This window comes from Alternaria atra (genome assembly GCF_907166805.1).
Source record: "Alternaria atra isolate CS162 genome assembly, contig: 21, whole genome shotgun sequence".
In the NCBI taxonomy this organism is placed as follows: Eukaryota; Fungi; Ascomycota; class Dothideomycetes; order Pleosporales; family Pleosporaceae; genus Alternaria; species Alternaria atra.
The window spans coordinates 2,480,114-2,502,935 of record NW_025091319.1 but is presented as its reverse complement, the minus strand read 5'-3'; the positions used below and the strand labels follow the sequence as shown (position 1 = coordinate 2,502,935).

Here is a 22,822-nt window from a genome sequence, read left to right as displayed (position 1 = left end):
CACTATTGCTTGGGTTCGTTTTGATTGCTTGCTAGTCAGGCTGTCGTTAGGCTTGAGGTATGGCTTATCTTCTGAAAACACCAAGGCTTTGAGTCGTTAGGTCGGAGATGAGTTGAGCCTCAATGTTCTACCTCTAGCTTGGGAAGCTTGGTTTTGCTTTATGATTACGAAATGGAGTTGTGCGAATAATCTTGGTTCTTGACATGCCTGTGATGCCTTTGATGCCTTTCTCGACAAACTCAGTGTATATGTCAAATAAGGTGGTGGTGGCCTGACATCTCGTGAGCCTCGTTCGAGAGCAATATCTCTTCAGAAGCATATATGGCATTCACACATCTTCTCTTGCTCCTGCCTCACGTCTACGTGCTCCAACATGTCGTCCTTTTTCGCATGCTCGACGAGGGTCTCCACTCGGCTACACCTTCCTTCTTTGACTCCGCGCATGTCTGTCGGCGTAATTCTTAGCGCGAAGCTTGCTGCCCCTCGTTGTTCGAAACCCTGCCCCACATTCAGCACTTTCTCTCCATTACGACACCAACAACGTCTTTTTTCACATACTACAACCAAAATGCCTGGAAACTACGAACTACTGTGCCTTGAGAACCCGCTTCTGGACATCCAGGGTGTTGGGTGAGTCTATGTTCCTTTAGTCAAGGCCGCAATGCTTCGCAGCAACCGCCGAACACCGCTGTGAGCTTTGTTAACAGCTAGCAGTGACCAGGCTCTCCTCGACAAGTATGGCTTGAAGGCCAACGATGCCATCCTTGCCGACCCAGAGAAGCACATGGGTCTGTACGAGGACCTGCTCCAGAACTACAAGGCTGTTCTCATCGCTGGTGGTGCGGCACAAAACACTGCCCGCGGTGCGGCTTACATTCTCGAGCCCAACTCGGTCGTCTACATTGGTTGCATTGGAAAGGACAAGTACGGCGAGACTCTCGAGAAGATCTCTGCCGATGCTGGTGTCAAGACTGAGTATCTCTACGATGAGAAGACTCCCACTGGTCGCTGTGGTGTTGTCATTACCGGCCACAACCGCTCCATGTGCACCGACCTCGCTGCTGCCAACAACTACAAGATTGACCACTTGAAGCAGGAGCACATCTGGAAGCAGGTTGAGAACGCCAAGGTCTTCTACGTCGGTGGCTTCCACTTGACCGTCTGCGTACCAGCCATCAAGGCACTGGCTGAGGAGGCTGCCGCCAAGGACAAAGTACGTCAATCTTAGATGTGTTGAGAAAAGATTGGTGGACTAACTGATTTCTAGCAATTCATCCTCAACCTTTCCGCACCTTTCATCTCGCAGTTTTTCAAGGACCCTCTCGACGAGGTCCTCCCATACGTCGACATTGTCATCGGCAACGAGACCGAAGCCGCCGCGTTCGCCGAGGCGCATGGTTGGGAGACCAAGGACATCAAGGAGATTGCCAAGAAGATTGCCAACGGAACAAAGCAGAACAGCAAGCGACCCAGGACTGTTGTCTTCACTCAAGGCACCGACCCAACCATTGCCGTGACTGGTGACGCTGATGTTAAGGAGTTTTCCGTACACGCCATCAAGGAGGAGCAGATCAACGACACCAACGGTGCCGGTGACGCGTTCGCCGGAGGCTTCGTTGCTGGTATCGTCCAAGGCAAGCCGCTCGAGAAGGCCATCGACATGGGTCAATGGCTTGCCAAGCTCAGCATCCAAGAGCTGGGCCCTTCATACCCCCAGCCCAAGCAAACCTACAGTAGCTAAGCCTCCTCACACTGAGTGAGCGCTGAAGCTCGTGTATTTCAACAATCTACGAGGGCATGCCATCGCGAAGAGGTCCGTGCTTACCATGTCTAGCGGCTGTCATTGATGTGCGCAGCTAGGTATTGGTCTCGTCGAGGTATCGTGACGGTGTTTCTGGCGTAAGACAAAAGAAGAATTCGGCCTTTCAACAGCCGGAGATAGATACCCTCAGCTTTGATGCTGCTAAAATGAATGAATAAATGAAGTAACAAGATAACCAAGATACTTATGCCACGCAATACCTTTACCGGTGCTGGTCTAATCACCTCAATTCTCTAAAGTTCTTATAGTCTCTGATCGGAACAGCCCAGTTTTCGTCTCCGCAAGAGGCAAATACCAAAGCTCCCGCTCTTGATATTAGGATGACCACAATGCCGCCTGTAGGTATGCGCAGTATTCTGTCAAGCAAAAGACATATTTCACGTAACATTGAGGACAGCCATGCACCATTCTGCCTATACTATTTCGCATCCCAAGACACCTCGTATTTGCCTGCGTCTGTCATCTGTTGTTTGACCTGAACTGGATCCTGGTGGAATCTGATGGCCTTGATGAGTGGCACTAGCTGCTTGATATCGATGTCTCCTGGAATCTCTAGGTAGCTACGCATCCGCAAGTCAAGTATCGAATTGGTCCACCTGTCTCTAACTTCACGCCCAAATAACAATATGGAGTCTTTGCTCGGCTATACATCACCGGCCAGGTACCAAAGGTACAGCGTGAAGGTGTCCACAGCAGCCTATAGAGCATAATGCAGTTGGCAAACGATCCTCAAGACGGCCGGGCCTCTCTATCATGTCTAGATACTAGTAGTCTAGAGAAAATGTGGGAGCCTGATGTTGCTTACAATCCCTTAATTTTTACCCTTGACTTCGCTTTGACGATAATGCTCTAGAATGGTGAGATATGTGAATTGCGTAGAGGTCTACACGTCGTAAGTGGAAACAGTTGCTGTACTTGATGTAAATCGCACGGCAGATGGAAAGACTAGAGCGTGAATAAAGTAAGAAGGGGTGAACTATTACTTTGCCAACTGAAGAAGAATTGTGCAGCTAACTATGTATTACGTAAAGTCATACCTTCATGTACTGTAAACGTCATCATCGCCATTACCGTCACCACCATCGTCAAACAATCTAGTATGGCGTGTTAGTCTTCCTGATGGCCTCCCAGTCTGTCGCACTTTGACCCGACGTCGCACCAGGAACATTATGTTGATGCTGACCATGAATAGCAGGGTTACCATCCGTTCCGCCGGCACCAGTGCCAAAGCGTTCCGTGTTCATTGGAAGACCGGTATGTGGCTCTGTGACAGTGTTGTTGTGGCCAAGGTCGGAGATGGGATGCGCGCCGTAGACACCCTTTTGAGTTTCGCTACAATGCATGTCAAAAACCATTCAATCGACGAAAACGATAGATATAATCTTACCGGTCGCCAGAGATCATATTCGGGTCACCAATTGGACCGTCTACACCAACATGTTCCCTCTTTCCTGCAGAGCCGTATGGATCAGTCTGGTGCTGCTGATGCTCCATAGCTTCACGCGCAGGATGGCCCTTTGGTGGGTCCTTGTGCAAAAGATGCTTTCCCTTCCATCGTGGTGAGTCTGGGTGATCGTCGCCATAGTCCCTGGAGTGCCTAGGGCTGTAGTCGCGAGATTGGCGTGGTGAAGACTCAGGGCTGGCAGAAGACTTCTCTTTCTTGGACTTGTCACGGTGCAGGAATCCAAGAAGACCGCCCTTCTTCTTCTCCTCGCCTTCGTTCTCTTTCTCAAGCTCCTTCTCGCGTTGATGTTGCTCCTTGGCCAGGCGTGCTTGCTCCTTCTCGTGTTCCTTGGCCAGACGCGCTTGTTCTTTCTCGTATTCTTTCGTCAGATGATGCTCGTCTTTCTCGTGAGCTGCGAGGGCCTTGTCGTGCTTGTGAACTTCTTTGTCATGCTTGTGCTGTTCCTTGTCAAGCCTATGCTGCTCCTTCTCCTTATCGTGGGCAATCTTCTTGAGACGCTCTTCAGCCTCGCGCTCGTCTTGATGCTGAGAGTCCGCGTAGGCTGCACCGCCCAAACCTGCTGCGCCTAGGGCGCCACCTAGAACAGCAGCATTGCGTTTATCGTGGTTCTCGTTTGTGGGATCCCTAGCCCCATACGGCTGCTGAAGGGTAGGATCCTGAGCATGTGTGTTGTGTGGAGCGATGGTGCCTGAGGTAGGGTATGATTCATTCGTGGCGGTCTCGTGTATGGGATAAGAAGACTGCGCCGTGCCTTGAACCGGGTATGCAGATTGATCAGCTGACGTAAAGTCTTGTTTTTGGCGAAGAGGGAGTTGAGTAGTGTTATCGTTATGCTTGGATCCTGCGTAAGCTCCTACCCCTAACCCAGCAGCTGCAAGACCTGCTCCACCAAGAGCAACATTCCTGTTGATGTGGTCGTTAGGATCAGTACGATTGACATTGCTTTGAGTAGTAGGGTCATTGTAATCGTATTGGGTCCTTGATGAGATAGGGTTGGGAGCACGCGCGCTGGTAGCCGTGGGGTCGTATCTCTGGTTCGGCATAGAGGCTTCAGGTTGTGTCATCCTGTGATCGCCATATGCGTTGATAGCTTCGTACGCTCGCTGTGTCATGCTTTGATTGCCGTAAGCAGTTGTAGCTTCGCTTGCTCCAGGTTGTGTCATCTTGTGATCGCCATACGCATTTGTAGCTTCGTATGCTCCATAACCGCCGGCGCCCGCACTTCCGACAACAGCAGCGTCGCGGCCATAGTGATGTCCACTCTGCTGACCAGCCTTTTCATCAACCTTGGGATCTAGGCGGTTCAGTGTGTCTGACTGATGCGGTCCGACTGTTGTGTGTTCCTTTTGCTTTGAAGGATCAGGTTTGACTCTGGGATCCAGAATATTGGCAATGTTGCTGTCGTGCGGGCCAATCGTTCGTGAAGCAGGGTCCTCAGCAGTGGGTCCAACATTGTGATGTATCTGTTTGCTCGGGTCAGGTTGAACCCTAGGATCCATGATATTCGCAGCGTTGCTGGAATGAGGTCCGATAGTGCTTGAAGCTGGTCCACTGTCGGTATTGTCACGGTTGGCAGTGTAGAGGCCACCAGCAGCAGCGGCTCCGGCTCCGGCCAGGCCCGCATCGCGACCATAATGATGTTCGGGGTGCCTTTCCGGAACTGTGGTGGCGACAGGTGCCTGAGTAAGATTGCTCAATGGCTGCTGCGCAGTCGTGTCTGGGATTGGCGCAGGAGCTCCTGTCGCGCCATAGAAGTTGTCATGTCCTACCGGTTGAGAAGCGGACGTGCCTGCAGTAGGAAGGGGCTTGGAGAAGTTCGAAGTTGGTTGAGGGGCAGCGACATTATATCCAGTGGTGGAAGTGTAAGAGGGGTCGTCAGGAAGCACGGCAGTACCAACGCCAGGAGTATCGTTTCGGTCGAGAGCGTGGTGCATGCCGCCCGCTACTGCAGCGCCTGTGCCAAGTACTGCAGCATCACGACCATAGTGATGCTGTGAGGCTACATTCTGAGATGAATCATGTGTAACCGGAGGGCCGCTGACAGGGGCTGCCTCGGTCTTGGCGCGTGGATCGAATCTCTGCTCATCGAACTTCTGCTCTTCCAGCTTGGCCTTGTCACCTAAGACACGGGGGTCGAGTATTTTACTACTGTAAGGGCTAGACTCTTCGTACAGAGGTTGATTGCTACCGACGTTTTGGGTGTCGTGCTTCTTTGAAGCTGCATGGGCACCTAAGCCTGCGGCGCCAGCACCGAGGCCTCCAGCAATTACAGCATCACGACCATAGTGATGTTCATCAGCCGATTTTGGTTGGGGCTCCTCAAGCGTTCCTGTGTGCCTAAGCTCGTGAGGCTCGCTTGTAGGCGTAGGGTCCACGGAAGACTGAACGTGAGATGGGTCCAGTGTGGACGTAGGCTCTACACTTGTTAGGTTTCCGCTTGAACCAGTGGAAGTGGGTTCGATAACAGGAGCGTAGTTGAGGAACGTTTTCTCGTCACTTGGTGTTGCAATATATTCGCCAGGGATATGTCTATGTGACTCAAGTCGGGGGTTTAGTGGTCGTTCACCGGTGCTTGACATCCCAGTCGTTGGAGCTCCTGCCATGGTAGAATTAGTAGTTCCAGATGGGTTGATATCCTGAGCCCCGTACTCGTGTCCCTGTGCAGATGATGGAAGGGCAGAAGATCTCGAGGCGGCAACAGACGCGGCAGTCAAAGCCTCTGGGTGGTAATCAGACGTCGGTTGGCTCGAGGTATTGCCGGTCTGATTAGTCGTCGTGGCAGCAGCTGGTGGAACATCTCCATACGTAGCCTGGCGAGTTTCGAGACCTCGGTCATGGACGTCTCGTTCTTCCGACTGTGAAAGTGTCTTGGAGGCGCCAATGGCAGTAGCTGCTGCCGCTGCTCCGGCCAGCCCTTCGCGTCCATAACTGTCATGAGCGGGACTGTCGCTATTGTGAATACCAACTTCCTTCTCTTTTGTGCCTGGCTCACGCTCGCTGATGCCTTTGTTGTGAATGGTCGAGGTGTGCTCAGTCGGGTGCCGAGAGGAGATAGGGTCCTCGTGAGGTTTTGATATCACACCGCCCGCGAGAGGGAATGAGCGATCGGTATCGGCGGTATAGCTCTCCTGTCGCAGAGTGTTCTCATAAGGTTGACGCTCTGTGGTATAAGCAGGGTTAGAGCCTAATGGCCCACCACCAATGGCGCCGGATTCTGCATTCAGTCAGGTCATGCGCATGACATAGTAGATTTAATCTACGTACGAGTATGTGTCTGGTCTGGGTTTACACCCCTTCCTTCGGTCATGCCAGCAGTCCCAGGATCTCCACCTCCAACTACTTGGTCTTGACCCATGTACTCCCGAGTGGGGTTGTGTGTCGACAAAGCAGCATGTCCCTGATTAGCTCCCGCACCGAATCCAATTACGCCGCTCTTGATGCTCGCGACGCTCGGTTCTTGAGCGTGACCATGAGGATGGGCATCAGGGCGATGTGCAGCTCCAGTAGCCGTGTTTGCGCTCTGAAGAGGCTGCGAAGTGCTGGTGCTGTCTTGGGTCCTGCTGGGATCGTACTGGGCACCAGTTGCAGCCGTAGTAGAACTTCCAATGGGTCCATCGGTGCCAACATGTGCAGGCCTCCCATGAGCGTCATGTGCGTGAAGGCCTGCTGAATCGCTTGGCTGGGCCAGCTCTGTGTATGGAGCACCACTGGTAGTCTTGATCTCGTATATCGGCTGCCCTGTGTGTCCGGCAGTTGTGTTCCGTCCCTCGTCCCCGGTACTCATTTGGTCGTAAATAGGGTGTTGCTGACTAGGTTTGATGTTAGTACGGGTCGCAATCAGGAACCGGTCAACACATACCCTTCAGCAGTGGATGGAGATGTTTGCGCATTGTGGGCGACGGTGTCATCTTTCTTGTGTCCGTGAAGAACGCTCTTGATCTTGTCCATGTTGTTGCTGATTAACTCGGGATGATGCACACTGCAGCGGGAGGATGAGCCTGGAAAGCTCTAGTTGTAGTCAAGGATCAGCTCAAGCGCGGTACTGGAGTAGGAGAAAGCAGGGCAGAGGTCATCAACTACACGACATGAGGGCGTTTGTTGTAGCTACGCAGCTTGACGCCGATGAGGTCATCGCGATGGGGTAGCTGCAGGAGCTAGACCCCCACCTTCCAATAGAAAGGCCAGCTACCGCGTTCCAGCCACGAACAGCCACGCCTTATGCCCATTGCAGCGGTTCGACCTGTCTACGGTGCAGCGTGAAGGTGTTGCTGTAGCCAAAGCAAGTTGTGTGACATGCGGGGCAGCGTCATCCTTGTAAGCGATCACTCCGATTCGAGGAATGAGGCTCCGATTGAGGCTTCGGGGGACCCTCGGCAAACATACACGTGGGGAGGATGAGTGAGGCAGTCCCCATGGAGGGACCAAGGCAGGGCTACTCTCTCGAAGCAGTCAATCTCGCGTTGGCGGTGTGTACAGATATAGACATGACTTCACCGATTGTGTCCCATACAGATTTACCCCACACTGTGTTGCGCAATTTCCGACCACCTGACCGAGACCCATTGAGGTAGGCCCAATGCAGGCACGCGGCGACTGGACGGACCTGGGTGGGACGTCAGATCTTGACAGTCGTTTGGCGGCAAAGGGTTCCAGTAAAGCATGCTCGATGCTTTGTCTAGACAAACACCAAGTTGCGCCGCGTATTGCTCAGATACGCTGCCGACGCCATCTGGAAGCTCGGCGTGCAGTACCTCAACGCATCATCCCAACCACCTTCCGCAACCTGCGCTGCCACTATCCGACAGGCAGCGAATGAGGCCTGAGACTGCGCGAATTACCATGGTGGCAAGCCATGGATGCCACTCCCAACGGCAGTTCACCCTCCAACAGCTTAGCGCTCACCCAGCACCAGTCTGGCCCACCTTTGCACCCACTCGTCCTTTCGCTAGGAAACCCTCGGCCGACCGAGCCCAGTCGCTTCACGCCGTCTGTTGCGCTTTTCGCGCCTGCTTCCATTCTAGAAAACTTCTACCGCCAGGCATGCATGCAGCAACCTAGTTTCTCAGTAGCTGACCCTCCCACCCCTCTCTTCGCTGGTCGGTTCAGCGTCGTAGCGAGACTCCGTCACTCCCAAGCCCAACATCGCGTTATTACTGTGCAGCTTGACCAAGCTTTTGCACTTCTCCGCGTTTTCTTCTAGCCTTGCAGGGCGTTTCATCCGCCGCATCACAGCCCATATACAACCCACCGTTTTCCCCAGTGCACAGTGTCTGACCACTGGAGCGTCCCACCGCAGTTTCGGTTACTCCATCTTTCGCCCAGCATTCGACCAGGGCTAGGATAACTGCAGCGTCTGTGCCCGACCCACTCCCTAATCAGCCTCACCCTGCTGCCGACATCATACCGGACCATCCTTCCGAGTGCCCTCTTCCTCTCTTCTAACCACACTTTCACACTCCGCCAACATTCACACCAGCACTCACATACCACTACTGTAATTCCACTCGCAGCTCCCGTACTGGTTATCACGCCCCGGTTCAACAACACTCTTCGCCCACAATGCCTGGCCACCTTCGCACTCGCTTAAAGCGCGTTCTTACTGCTGGCTCACACAAGAACGCAAAACCAGAGGAGCCAGAGTCTGATTTCTATAAGCCTGGCGAGAAGATGCCTCCACTAAAATACCGTCGCGCTGTCGATCCCGAACACAAGAAGAAGCTCGAGGCTTTCAGTTTTTCGACAGCGTGGCGCCGGCATAGCAACGCGTCACTATATTCACCCATGGGTAGCAGGCTACCGAGCCGTAGGAGTAGCTTCAGGAGACGTAGCCGCAGTCGTAGCATGCACCGAAGTCGGAGAGGAAGTTGCTCTTCAGACTACGATGCTGAAGAGTGGGTAGACAGCGGCATCGGAGCGAGCATCGCTGGTGACGACAGACCGGCAAACATCAAAGAGGCTTCTGACGACGAAGGCGATGTGCTCAATGGTGTGTTTTGTTCTTCGTGTATATGACCGATCTGTTACTAACGTGCCTAGTCGGTCTCTCCCGCAATCCAACTGAAGACCCTCGCGACGCTCGCCGATTAGCCGCTCGCCGCGGCAGCTCCGTCCAGCTAACATCGAGACCCGCCACTGGCTCCGACCGCACTCGTAATCCCTCGCAACCTTTTTCGGCCGAAGAACTCGAGATCGCGCTACAAAAATCGCACCTCGAGGCCACAAAGGAGGAATCGGATAAGAGTGCAAACGAGAGTCCTTTTGAGGACTTTGACGACCCAAGTCCCTTCCTCAGACCGCGTGGTGGATCCATTTATGTCCCATACAACGGTCAGGGCACGCCCCCGAAGCTCCCTTTCTGGGGCACTGCATACCCCTCCTGTGACGACGCGCTTTCCGCTGGTCATTTCTCGAGACGGCCATCTGTTTTCCTTGAAGATGAAGATGGATGTCGCACACCGCAGTACGATCGCCGTGAATCGTTTTTCGTGCCAATGAACGCTCCAGGCCTGACGCAAGCACGTCGAACTTCCGTCTTCGTACCTGCTGACGACGAGTGCGTCTGTCCACCACCAGCTGCCGAAACATTGAAACGCAAACCCCAGCCTTGCGCTCCATGTGACGCCATTGCCGCAATCCTCGCAAGGCCCGATTGATTTTCCTCTTTGCATTAGCGTTCACTTCACAATGTCGATATTCGATGCATTCGGTCTGTACATATTGTCCATTGCATTTCTCCGGCGTTATCTCCATGTAAGAACCCTCTGATTGGTTCCATGTCTACAAGCCAGGGTTTGGCCTTTTCCTTCACGGGCTGGGATTCCTTCATAGACTACATTGTCAATGGTTCCATTCTTCATGTCATCACATAATGAAATCTTCTACAATTTCTATCTTATCACAGTTTTCCTTATCGTCATTGAACTCCGTCTCGTGTATACGTGCGATTACAGATGCACTCATAATACTCGAATAATTGATAATCAACGAGTTGACTACACGACTGCGCATTCAACAGTCTTTCAAATCCATGATCGTTGTGGCGGGAGTACGCGTTCAATGTTTAACAGCGCAGCTGCGGTCTTCGGAGCCGCCCACCCACGCACACAATCACATCCCAGCGATCATCGCCAACTAACTGCAATTCATATGCAATGCATTGTCACTCACTGAGCCTCACTCTAACGATCCTGGTCTCAGCACGCGAAAGCAAAAGAACAACCCCCCAATGGCCATCAGACACGACAAATTCTCCTTGCACAACACGCGTCGCATGGCGTCGTCGCGTTTTCTCCTTTACCGACTTGATGGCGCGCGCGCGCGTGCGCGGTTGATCAACACGTTGTTCCTTTTCTTTTCGGCGTCTCCCAGCGCAGTGGTAGGCACGTACTCCACAAATATGCATCGCTGCTCAACACGTGAGCTATTTCCACGGTGTCGCCGCTTGCTTTTTCGCATCGACGCGCCTTCGGCCCTTTTCTATGCGGCGCCGTCGTGGGGTTGGAGCAGGTCGGATCGGATGTTCAAAGCTTGCACACACGTTATGCTAAAAGACTATGCTTGATGCGTATAATAATACAGTACAGTAGAACCCCAGGAATAGACCAAACCCCAATAAGGTTCCTAGGTTATGGAAAATTTATACCACCAGTAGAAAACTGCCCGCTAGAGCAACCTACGACGCGGATGGATTGTACTGATGTCACGCCATGTGTGCAGTCGTGCAGTTCGGAAAGCTCAGTTGCCGATGCTTTCCGCTGATGGAAACTGACAGGACAGGATACACCTTGACGCAATACCATTGGCGTGGCATTGGTTGGGACTTTTTCCTCCCATTCCATCGTCCCGTCCACCCAGCATAGTATGGTGCGGAGCAAAATAGCGGGCGGATGGGAGCATGGGGGGAAGGGTCGGCACAGAGCACTCCGCATATGTAGGGCGGGATACCACTTACGTATATCCCCTTAGTCTCATTTTTTCCTCTCTCTCTCTCTCGGTTCGCTTGTTGGTGCGGTTGGTTCTGCCCCCCACCCCGCGCTCGCGACTCGGCGGACTGGGCAGAATCGCAGATCATAGCTTCAGGACATGGTGTGCTCGGTGGCATCGCGGAACACGGACATCATTACGTAGATGGACTTGGCTCTTTGTCCGCTATGCCGGTTTACCTGCTTTTTGCGAGTTGTGCATTGTATGCTTGAAGACGTTGTTGTGATTCATGTCTAAGACATATGGTATATGGCATGAGTTATGCAGATCGTAACTGCGATCGCTGATTGCTTTTCTGTTGGGAACTCGGTTCGGATCAAGCGGGTAAGGTAAGCGGGTATGGGGATAAGAGTTGAGGGACGGCATGATGGATGGGGTGATGTAAGATGTAAGATGTGTGTGTAGTTGGGGTTGGATTGTGCCACCGGGAGATTATGCTTTCGTAGCGTGTATCTGAATGAAGGTCTAGGTTATGTTCTGCGGTCTGTAGAGTAAAATAGAGGACGCAATGATGTGAGATGAAGATTGGCTTGTTTGACTTGCTGTTCTATAGTATATTTAATGTGTACTTGTAATTGAATCGGGCTAGACAACATCATAAAGAAATTGGTCTGCGTGTTTCCTGAAATGAGTGTCCTGATACACCGTTAGTGCTACGGACTTGGTTGAGACGTGCAGCTCTCGGCTTAAAATGAAGTTACTGACATCCAAATATTCTTACCAACAGCATATATAAAGCCTATAAAAGGAAGCCCTTCGTGAAAAACGTTGCATCGGACGCCAATGGAACGAATGAGACGAGTAAAAAAAAACGAACGGAGACTTCCTAGTGTAACTAATACCGACAAAAGTTTGAGAGGAACGAAGTGTGAATGCAGCAAAATTCAAGAGTGTTCCGTCACTATAGCGTGGGAACAAGGTTACAATATTCTGCCGCCTTGGGTTGTGGGCTATAAGTGGTGTATGGATTCCAAGCGAGATCTGTCATTTTGTTTGTCACCAATGTCACAGAACAACGTGCTCGTCCTCTCCTTATTCCTCTCGTTCTCACTCCGCTCCTCTTTTCTATCAATACAATGTGGGATCATGTACAAAGACTACAGGCAGTTAGCTATTCCGAATCTGGAAATTGCGTCCCTGCACGATAAGAGGTGCAGGCGTAGACTAGAGCATGGAGCTGCGGGATAGCGGGTTGTGGGTTGTGGGTCGCGGATCTGGATCTGGATGATACGAGATGGGTTCTTCTGGGCGTGTGAGGTTTAGTGAATGGAGATGCTGGGCATCCCAGCAGCCCGAGCACATAGGGAACAGCAGTCTATGAGCCATGTACCGAAGACGAGGGGACAAGGCTATTCTTGTGGTGATATATAGTGCGGACCTGAATGCTCAATGGTAGGGCACGTGAGCCACAATTTGATATCTGGTGGACGTAAGAGAGAAGGAAGGAACTGCGGGGTGAGTGCTTGAAGATGTGATGGAAATTCTAGAGCACGCCGGAGATGCAAGCCAAGATCTAAACTCGCATGAGCTGTCTTGATGACTTTGCAGGTTTGAGTGCAGAGTAGCTTTCCTGGGCACGGCCCTACCACTTTTGCCAATTGGTCCTAATATGGTTGTGGCTTGCTGCGCCTTGTATCCAATCATGACAACGTTATTGTGACGTCTGATTCTTGCCTATAACACGGATGATCCAAAGCTGTCGTTCTGAACTTTGCGATTTGAGAAATTGCTGCTCTGCATCACCTAGGTATACTCCACTATACGTCTGGATGATGACGGTAGACTACGATATACTGTACACGACATTCAAGCCGATAGAGGTAAACACCATCATCCATGGAAGCACGATCGAAGATACGCTGACGACGAATGCGTAGGTAGTACTCTGATGGAAGGATATACGCAGATCAGCCAAGCTCCAAATACACTATCTTGCGCACGCGACCGCTTCGAACGACAAGACTCAGACGAATCGTGCTCTATGTCTTCAGCCAGATAGTTCGCGCATCTCTAGATATGCTTGGTGAGGTAACTCGACATGCATACTCGACAGTAGCGCAACGTCGCGATTCCGGGTGTCTCGGAGATGGTTGGATCACGAACCATTCCTCGCCAATGGGAAACCCTCCGAAGCGCGTTACAATGGTACGATCATCGCCACGCACCCCAAGTCGCCCAACTGCCTCGTCCTTACCAGACTATCGCCACGGCCCGCCGTTGCGAATGGTAGGTGCAGGCTCAGTTCGCAGTAAACATGGCAACGAAAGCAGCGGAGACCCTGACAACATGTTGGCGCGGGAAATGAGCCATGACAGTGCCCTTTTTTGCACCACAAAAACCTCGTGAAAAGCTGCAGGCTTTGGACAAACATTCCCGCATCAGGGCACCTGTCGCACAGAAACTCCACACGGCACAGGCAAGGCCATGCCCGCCCCTCGTTAGTCCTCCGACGCTTTACTGCTTCTTTGCAAGCCACCCGATATCGCCATGCGCCGAGATGCGCCATTGACGGCGGAGGCCCAGCTGCTCGCCCCACTCTGGCAGCCCAAGCCGACTACTGTGAGATCGCAGCCGCAGAAGCAAGACAAAGTCGACAAATACAACGAAGTCAAGCACTTGGAATACGATAATGACATTTCGTCTTTAGCGCTGGGCTTTGTTCCGTTTCCATTTACTTCTGGTGGTGGCATCACATACAACACAATGGACGCTCCCGAGGCGCGCAGGTTTTCCACGAGTACGGCTGAGCGCGTCGGCTTACTCAAGTCGCACGACAACGCAGCGAAGCAGCGTCAATATGGCGCGATTCCGGATCCCTCTGATATTGAGAGTCTGCTGGGGGGAGAGGGGACGACAGAAGAGCTGGGAACGACGGCGGGGCAAGAAGCCAAGTTGCTCCTGAAATACAGCGTTCCGCTCATGGGAACATACCTACTGCAATACTCGTTCAGCTTGGTGACCATCTTTGTCGTGGGGCATAGTAAGTACCCAGAGCAGAAAAGTTCTCGGACACAAGCTGACTGATACCCCGTACAGTTGGGACGGATGAGCTTGGTGCGGTATCTCTAGCTACAATGACAGCCAACATTACCGGACTAGCAATCTACGAAGGACTGGCCACATCGCTAGACACTCTCTGCGCGCAAGCTTATGGTTCAGGGAAGAAAACCATGGTAGGTCTCCATCTTCAGCGCATGATACTCTTCATGCTGGCTGTTACCATCCCAATTGGAGCAATCTGGTTATGTTCGGGCTGGATTCTGGCAGCCCTCGTTCCGGAAAAAGCAATCGCGCATCTCGCCGGATACTACCTTTCGTTGCTTCTCGCAGGAGCGCCAGGATACGCCATTTTTGAAGCTGGCAAGCGGTTTACGCAAGCCCAAGGCCTTTTCAACGCGTCACTCTTCGTCTTGCTTATTGCGACGCCCATCAACATAGCTCTGAACTATGTTTTTGTATTCGTTCTAGATTGGGATCTCACAGGTGCTGCACTTGCAACTGTCCTCTCCAACAATCTTCTGCCGTTGTTGCTCTGGATTTACGTATACTTTGTTAATCCATCTTCGCTGGAATGCTGGGGTGGCTTCACTAAGGCTGCGTTTACAAACTGGGGTCCGATGGCTAAATTGGCTGTCCCGGGTATTGTCATGGTTGAGACGGAGTGGCTGGCTTTTGTACGTCTACAGTTTCTACCCGCAGATATGGGGTACACGCTAATCCACTTACAGGACATTCTTACCTTCTCCACAAGCTATCTTTCCACAGCTCACTTGGCGGCGCAGTCAATGTAAGAACTACGTCCTCTCATAATATATACAGCAAACACTAACATCAACAGCGTCATGACTCTGGCAGTAGCTATCTACCACGTCCCATTCTCCGTTGGCGTAGCCGTCTCAACTCGCCTGGGCAATCTAATTGGTGCTGGCTCCCTCTCCGCAGCCCGCACCGCCACAAAAACCTACATTTTAACTTTCCTCGCCATCGGACTCATCGACTTCACCTTTCTAACCGCTTGCCGAAACACCCTACCCAAAGCCTTTACCAGTGACCCGGAAGTCGTTAGCATAGTAGCCACCGTATTGCCTCTGCTGGCCGCTTTCCAGTTCGCCGACTCCACCACCGCGCTTGTGAACGCTCTACTCCGCGGCCTGGGTAAGCAAAATATCGGCGGGTGGTGCAATCTTTTCGTGTATTATGTCATTGCTGTGCCGTTGGCACTTTTCCTTTGCTTCAAGCAGGATATGAAATTAGTCGGGCTTTGGACTGGGTGTGCGGTTGGTTCGAGCTGTATTACAATAACGGAGGGTATTTATATAAAGTTTTATAATTGGGATAGGGCGATTGAGGATGCGAGGGAAAGACAGGAATAGAGGAGTTCGAGTCCCTGAGGACTGGACTAGAGGGAGAGAAAGGGCGGTCGAAGACGTAGGTGTGGAGTAGCCATAACTTAATACCACCAGTAGACGGAAGAAGTGGATAGCATCATCGAAAAGATACGTGGCTAATACAAATTATAAGACTGAGCGATGTATGTTATTTGGGTGATTCTGATGAGAGCAAAATCAGATGTCTAAGTTCGGTATGTTATCAAAGAAAAACTAAGCCATTCACGACTTTGCAGGTAGACCATCTTCCGGCGGTTTTGCGATCGAGTATGTTATCACAACAGCAGAAATGCGTCGACGAAGATGGCAAAGGACGAAGCGTCACATGCAACAAGATCTGCATAAGCTATGCTAGGTATTTATAACAATTGTGTCCATGATATCTTGACGATATCCTCATGAGCTACTACTATCGAAGCGCTCTTTCCTACATCACGAAAAAGATAAACATGGACGCTGCACTAAGAAAACAAATATACGGTGTCGATGGGAAAGTGCTCGCTCCCACTATTAGACTCTATTTTCGAGCCAGCTTCGTGCTTTCATGTGCCGTCAATTGCACAAGTAGTATCTCGGCCAATTTATCGATGGGCGAACTCGATGTCTGTCTTGCGACCCGGCTTGATGTTGGGGTCGTACCACCAGATGCACACAACAAGCGTGATCATCATAGGCAGGAAGTCGTAGACGTAAATGGGCCATTCGTGAGATAGCAGGTAGCCATCCTATTGTCCGTCAGCAAATTGTTCATATGTAGAAGAAGTAGTAGCGAAGCATACCTTGCCCATAGCGTACTCAATAACTCTGCAAAGGTTACGAATAGTGATGCAGACACTAGCCGCATACAAGAACCAAATCAGTTTGGTCCATGGGATATCCGCAGACGCAGCTGTAGGTCGCTTTTGAAGTCGTACATGCCAGGTACCCGCTACAACGACGAAAAAGCCGAAGATGAGGATTTGAAGGATAAGACCACCGAGGATGATGTTCTCGCCACGCTTGAAACCGTCTTGGTCATTGGCTGAGACAAGCATGCCTGCACCACCGGCTTGAATCATACTAGAGAGCTGAGTTAGTATGGTGACGCATACGAACAGTGTGTTTTAGATGGACATACAAGCAGAAAATGTCGCCGCCAACGAAGATCTTGGTCAACCAGTTGACTCTTATCAGAGAGTATTCGGCAGAGTCTGTACGGCGAATGAGGCGACCAAGGATCATATAGACGGAAGCTGCGAAGAGGATGGGCGCCAGGAGGATGAGTGTGGACTGGATGATGTAGGGTGTTTTCCCTTCTGTGTCGTTGTGGGCTGCGGCGCGAGCAGAGTAACCTATGGCTTCACACTGGGACAGGTGTTAGCGTGTTCCGCTCTAGTAAACTAAATTCATGCATAGAAGCTGAAGATAGTGGAGAGTAGGGCACATACCAAAGCTCCGACAACGAACGGTATACAGAACCATGTCTTGTTCTTGACGAGGCGGAATGTGTGAATGAAGAACAGTATGAACATCACGACAGCGGAAATGGCACCGGCTGCGATGGTGGGCGTGTACGGCCAGAGTACATACTCTGGTACTGAGTCGTTTGCTGGTCCTGGTGTAGACATCTTTAGGCGGGGGAGTAGAGGTAGGTGGCAGAAGCCCGTGTAATATCGTAAAACCAGGTCAGAGAATTGAGACGAAGGAATCAAGAGTGTAAGCGGTGTTCGCAGTGTCGCACAGCTGAAGTGTTGATGTGTCGATTAGGGCTGGCTGATTGAGAAGATCATGGCAACGTCTTTATGTGTAGAAGTTGTAGTTGATGGCAGTGGGGCACAGCCCACCTAGCCGTATCTCGTACATAGATTTCCTAGAACCGTACATAGATTGCCCGAGCAACCCCTTCCCGCCGCCTGTTGGGATGTGTACATGTCCCGGGTAGAGGAGGAGTAGGATCCGTGCATACGACTAGCGTCTTCAGATACGACGCGCCAATCGCATTGCTCCCTGAATACTCGGGTCCACTCTTTTCGATCTTTTCTTGGGCTGTTGCTTGAATATCCTACATTAGCTCTCCGCGTATCGTGGTATCAAACACGGGGTAGCTGGACAAAGTCTTCAATTTCGCTTCCAGAATACGTCTTTGCGCTTCTCGTAGTTGGTGCAGATAGATAAGCTGTCTGCCTCGCAAGTTTCGCACAGCCTCCTCCTGAATGTATCTGGAGTTCGGTTTGGGTTCCTTTCGAGCTGGCGAGCCAAATCCTGTAAAGGTGGTCTGCATAGTAAGTCAATAGGTGGATACTTGAGCTTAGGCCGCTTTTACTTACGACTTAAGACTTCATCAAGCCTACCAAGCATCCCTCGCAAGCATTTCCCAAAGCAGTCTGAGAAAAGGGACAAACAATGCCGATTTGGCGTAAAGTTATTGTTTCGGTGCAATAGCTGCACGTATTTTGGTAGTAGTCAGGCAGGTTTGCAACCCTAGTGTCTCCGCAACGGGCAGCATCGACCCGCATGGAACGGCTCACATTATGAAGCAGGCCGAAGGTATCTGTAGCTCAGCGATCTGATGTTGAGAAGCTGTAGAAGCCTGTGAAAGATGTCGCGTCTCATGTCGCATGTCCCGAGTATGGCGTCGGCGGAACAGAGGTACCGCGAATCTGCTCCTTAGGCCACTGCAGCCACGACTTCCACTCGCTAGGGACCATATGATCTGCAATCAGGAGTATCTGCTCTGCAACCCCTTCGAGATACCAGTAACATTTCGCTCCTCTGTGCATTATGACAGCGTAGTGTGCAAAGATGATCAAAGACCCCGGTTGCCTTTCTGACAAAAGCTCGATATAGCGATCAGAGATAAGATGAATCCAGATCTTCAATAACGCGTCGGAAGGAGGTCTCTCAGATTTTCCTGCGACTTGAAACACTAACTCGAGGATATGACAGGCATAACCGTATGCATCGACAATGTCGGGAGGATAGACGTGATGAACGACCTCTGAGAACTTGCGGAGTTGTACAAGCTCGGTATTGGGTGGCTGCTCCTCGGTTTGCCAATCAATACCCTTGACGTCGTCGGGAATCATACGACCTAGTTCGCTTTCCTTCATCTGCGTGTAGAAGCTGGCCACCATGGGCCTGATCCTCCGGGTCAAGACGAGATTGGAGAGAACGCTCTCGAACGCATGTTCCAAGCCAGTATGCACCATAAGCGAAGCGATACATGCGTGTGGGAATATCATGCCCGCAAACAAAAGGACTGGCTTGAAGTTTGAATCTTCGATATCGCGAACAGTGGTCTGGAAGTTGAGCAGAGCTTGTTCGTGGTACTTCTCAGCTTGGTACGAGTACTGCTGGGCTTCTTCTGGGCCTGAAATCCGGCTCAGGTGTAACGCGCTGAGCGCAAGGGTTGCTTGAAGAAGATAGGGATGGTCGAACGCGATCTGTATTAAAGTAGTTGTAAACACGTCCTCGGCGTCAGTATGCGCTGCTAGGCTTTTGGCTGTGACAGTCGTAAAGTGACTACGCACGCAATCAGCTCAAAGTTCTTGGTACTCCCCATATATGGTAGACAAATCCGGGTGACCATTACGGTCATACAAGATCACGGAAGTAGAGCGAGGTACTCCTAGAGTATCAGAACGCAAATGAAAGGACGTACTGGAGCAACCGTAATTGGGGTATGTTCAATGTCAGATCAGGTTGACTGGACGCGCCATTAAGGGTGATGGTTCCAAAATCTGGTAATGGTTGCTGGTCAAGATAATTGGCATTGCCATCTCCGGATGATGGTGTGAAAGCTGGTGTTCCAACTGGCAAGGGCGATATGTTGGAAGCTTCACGACTCTCGCGGCTCGTGGAAGGTCGGTATTCACACACAGTGCCTTGCTTCACGCAATTTGCGCAGTTGGGCCTTTGCTCATCGCACTTGAAAGATGGTCAGTCGCATGTAGATTTCATGACTCGAATGGGATGCGCACTTTGACATGTCGGCCTTTGCACGGCAAGCAGCCGTTTCGCGACTTCTTATGCGGTTTACGAGTTTTAGCTCTTTCCATGTTGTCTTATCGCTGCGAGCATATCGGAGGATTGTTTGAGGGGACGCGATGGCAGATTGGACGATCAAAAGCTTGTGATGCGTGACGGAATCGGACTGGATGCATTCGCGCTAATAAATGGTCTGTGCTCCCGAAGCTGCCGTAGAGTCCGACTCGAACATCCGGAACACGGAGCTGTGGCTGTGGTATCTATTGTCTTGGCAAGCATATATTAGGTATGCATGGATCAAGGAATAGTCGAAGCACTGCAAATGACGAAACTCATGTATAGCGTTGTACATACATACTTGTACTCATAGTCAACGTAAACGTCGTATCGAGAACCCAAGTGGATGTTCACGTCCCACGTTAAGTCGAGCAGATATTGAAACGCCAGTCTAATGCTCGTCTTCCTGCGATTATTCCTCGTCGTCTTCCTCTTCGTCCTCTAGATCCGTCCGCTCAACAATCAAATTACCGCTTCGTCCAATACGCTCTTTGATCGTGCCACCAGTCTTGAGCTCGTATACCTCGCGCGGCATGGGACTAACCAGTTGGAACTTGTACTCATGCTCAAAGTTTTTCGGCCGTTCCACATTCTCCTGTACACCTTCTTCAGAGTGGAGAATATCGTAACATTCGACGAATGCATAGAGTTCCTCTATATGTGCATCGGCGGCGAATTTGCGGACCACACGCTCTGCATTGGGCATGCGAAGACTGATGCGTACAATGTCCTTGTCCTCAGGACCAGGCTCAGAGTGTATAGATGCAGCGCGCCATTGCCGCCATTGAGCGAGGTTTTGTGCGTATCGTTCGATGGCTTGTTCGCGTTCAAGTGCTTCCTTTTCTTCTCGGGCTTTACGCTCTGCTTCCTCCTTCTTCTTGCGGGCCTTCTCTCGGTCCGCTGCCAGTGAGCGTTCATATGCGCTATTTTGTTGTTCTCGAATGTTTCGTGTCGCTTGTTGTTCCGCACGCTGACTACGTACGCGATTGAGCGGCTCCGTGTGTTGCTGCATTGCCTGTCTTAACTTGGCAATGTATTGTTGTGGGGGCGTGGGACCGGCTACGCGTGCCGCAATGCCCATAGCCGTCGACGAAACTTGCGGTGTGTGTACGATGAGACCCGTAAAAGGGAACTTGGTGCACGATAAGGCGGCGGAAACTTGATATGCCTCCGAATCTTGCACATTGCCTGCCCAAAGTATGATGTTGTTCTGGGGGTTCCGCACGAACTCTACGACCTCTGGCGATAGAAGTGTGTCCCGTATAAAAGATGATGTCTCGTCATGCTCTGGGCTGACCAGCACGACCATCAAGAACTGGAGGTTCTTCTTCGCCAGATCGAAGGCTTGTGCATATCCACTCTCGAAGAACGGCAGGTTGTGGCTTCCGTATTCCTCCTCGAACTCGCGAATGAAACGCGCCGCTGTATCTCGCGGGTTCAAAGGTCGTCGTCCGCTTGCGCTGCGTTGAGAGGCGGGTGTGTTGATATTGCTAGCTGTGACCCTCCCCCATGCGCGCGGCAGAAAGGGGAAGATCCATCCTAACAACCGGAAGGATTTTGCGAATAAAGAGTATACGAGCGAGAATGGCGCGAAGAATATGGCAAGCACTAGCGGTACTTGTGTGCTGACTTGGCTTTCTGGCTGCGGGACCACCCTCGGAGCAGGTTCTATCCTCACTCTTCTCCCACTACCTGTTGATGATCGCGGTGAGGCAAAACCATTCAGCAGTGTTTCTTGTCGTCGAATGTCTTGGGGCGGTGGTAGTTGGGCGGGGGCTGCAGCGACTGGGTCTTCGGTCGGTTCGCCGTCAAAGAAGCGGGTTACCGCTATGTTGACGTTCCATTGCGCGCGTTGAAGTATCGGTATCGCATCGGATGTTGCTTGGTCGGTAACGGCAGTGTATTGTTGGAGCGCAGCTTGCTGGTCGGCTGTGAGAGATGCGATATCCACGCCGGTATCCGCCATCTTAGCCCTTCAACCCGTCTATTTCTTGGTCAAGTAGTTGAGTTGTGTGTGACTAGGTCTTAGCTTGCACGATTGAGATACAACATCGGAAAGGACTGTGATACGAGGTTGTGGTGCAGGGTGAAAGTATTGGTGTACGTGTTGCCTGGCCTTTACAGCGATGATGTAGCGGTGGTCGGAGCTTCCGCTCGAACTGCGGAACAAAGGTGAGGCTAACCTTGGAAGTCTCGACCTTTGCCACACAACACTAACAACCCGTGGGGTAGTTCGTGAAATGACATAGTGACATTCCCTCTCTTCCGATGGGAATAGGATGAGCGGCGTGGTGTGCCGTCTAGTGATGTTGTTGTTACGCGATGATCTCTGGGTGATGTTCTGAGAACTGCGTTGGTTAAGTCCGCCGCCCACCTTATCACTTTTGCAGCAGCGCTATTTGACACAGTAGATTGCGCACGACCGACGACCGTGGAATTAAGAATAGAGCTACAAGCTTAATGATCATTGTGTCTGAGGTCTACATTACACTTTCAAGATAAATCATCCATGGCTAGGCACGTTGGTATACGGCAAGACATGTTACTCTAGAGTGCAGTAGTGAATCACAACATATAGTCATGGATGACAAGCTTCAGATATCGTCGTTGCTTTGCTAAGAAGTGTCATGTCAGTTCTAGAGTTTCTGTGGTTCATAACCAAAACAAGCCATTCCCGCAACCAACGAAGCCACCAGAGATTCCAGTGGTAGCGATCAAGTAGCTATAGCTACACGGTTACACAACGCTGACCTGGAACGTCTCGAAGGCGTATTCTATGCGCGACATTCGTGCATACAAACGCCTCACTTTCATACAGTGTCTCAGGAGCAAGATCTTACCAAAACCCTCAGTGACAAGGTGTAATCGACCCAGCTGGAAGTAGTAAATAGTAGGGGCCCAATAAGCTTCGTTATTGGTATGTTGAAGTATAGTGTTCGTTCTGCCCCGCCCTGGCTGCGAACTTGGCTGTATTCGCCGTTTTTACCCGCCGATTGACCAAAACTCACCCATTTCGATCATCCTTACAATATCAACAATATTAAAATATTACTCGAACTTTTCTCCATCAATAACTAGCACACTAGCGCCTGTTTGGCCAAGCGGTAAGGCGTCGCACTTGTAATGCGAAGATCACTCGTT

At 51.3% G+C, this 22,822-nt stretch overlaps 8 protein-coding genes across 8 annotated transcripts; 3 read left to right on the top strand and 5 right to left on the bottom strand.

Moving 5' to 3' along the window:
- Positions 1–568: 568 nt before the first annotated feature.
- Positions 569–1,741, top strand: ALTATR162_LOCUS1252 (uncharacterized protein; the record flags this gene model as incomplete). Its single annotated transcript, XM_043308847.1, has 3 exons — positions 569–630; positions 715–1,213; positions 1,268–1,741. The coding sequence occupies 3 exons, from the start codon at positions 569–571 to the stop codon at positions 1,739–1,741; spliced, it is 1,035 nt and encodes a 344-aa protein (XP_043164782.1).
- A 1,175-nt stretch (positions 1,742–2,916) lies between these two features.
- ALTATR162_LOCUS1251 (uncharacterized protein) lies at positions 2,917–7,235 on the bottom strand (the record flags this gene model as incomplete). Its single annotated transcript, XM_043308846.1, has 4 exons — positions 2,917–3,154; positions 3,210–6,501; positions 6,552–7,096; positions 7,147–7,235. 4 exons carry the CDS (start codon positions 7,233–7,235, stop codon positions 2,917–2,919), a joined length of 4,164 nt encoding a protein of 1,387 aa, XP_043164781.1.
- A 1,611-nt stretch (positions 7,236–8,846) lies between these two features.
- On the top strand, positions 8,847–9,940 carry ALTATR162_LOCUS1250 (uncharacterized protein; the record flags this gene model as incomplete). The annotated part of the gene is made up of 2 exons (XM_043308845.1): positions 8,847–9,273; positions 9,324–9,940. The coding sequence occupies 2 exons, from the start codon at positions 8,847–8,849 to the stop codon at positions 9,938–9,940; spliced, it is 1,044 nt and encodes a 347-aa protein (XP_043164780.1).
- A 3,817-nt stretch (positions 9,941–13,757) lies between these two features.
- ALTATR162_LOCUS1249 (uncharacterized protein) lies at positions 13,758–15,702 on the top strand (the record flags this gene model as incomplete). Its single annotated transcript, XM_043308844.1, has 5 exons — positions 13,758–14,250; positions 14,307–14,944; positions 14,999–15,057; positions 15,109–15,425; positions 15,644–15,702. The coding sequence occupies 5 exons, from the start codon at positions 13,758–13,760 to the stop codon at positions 15,700–15,702; spliced, it is 1,566 nt and encodes a 521-aa protein (XP_043164779.1).
- A 537-nt stretch (positions 15,703–16,239) lies between these two features.
- ALTATR162_LOCUS1248 (uncharacterized protein) lies at positions 16,240–17,265 on the bottom strand (the record flags this gene model as incomplete). Its single annotated transcript, XM_043308843.1, has 4 exons — positions 16,240–16,383; positions 16,438–16,717; positions 16,776–17,002; positions 17,086–17,265. 4 exons carry the CDS (start codon positions 17,263–17,265, stop codon positions 16,240–16,242), a joined length of 831 nt encoding a protein of 276 aa, XP_043164778.1.
- A 462-nt stretch (positions 17,266–17,727) lies between these two features.
- ALTATR162_LOCUS1247 (uncharacterized protein) lies at positions 17,728–17,995 on the bottom strand (the record flags this gene model as incomplete). The annotated part of the gene is made up of 2 exons (XM_043308842.1): positions 17,728–17,912; positions 17,965–17,995. 2 exons carry the CDS (start codon positions 17,993–17,995, stop codon positions 17,728–17,730), a joined length of 216 nt encoding a protein of 71 aa, XP_043164777.1.
- A 251-nt stretch (positions 17,996–18,246) lies between these two features.
- ALTATR162_LOCUS1246 (uncharacterized protein) lies at positions 18,247–19,695 on the bottom strand (the record flags this gene model as incomplete). The annotated part of the gene is made up of 3 exons (XM_043308841.1): positions 18,247–19,159; positions 19,299–19,564; positions 19,618–19,695. 3 exons carry the CDS (start codon positions 19,693–19,695, stop codon positions 18,247–18,249), a joined length of 1,257 nt encoding a protein of 418 aa, XP_043164776.1.
- Positions 19,696–20,093: 398 nt separating this feature from the next.
- Positions 20,094–21,647, bottom strand: ALTATR162_LOCUS1245 (uncharacterized protein; the record flags this gene model as incomplete). Its single annotated transcript, XM_043308840.1, has 1 exon — positions 20,094–21,647. One exon carries the CDS (start codon positions 21,645–21,647, stop codon positions 20,094–20,096), a length of 1,554 nt encoding a protein of 517 aa, XP_043164775.1.
- Positions 21,648–22,822: the final 1,175 nt, after the last annotated feature.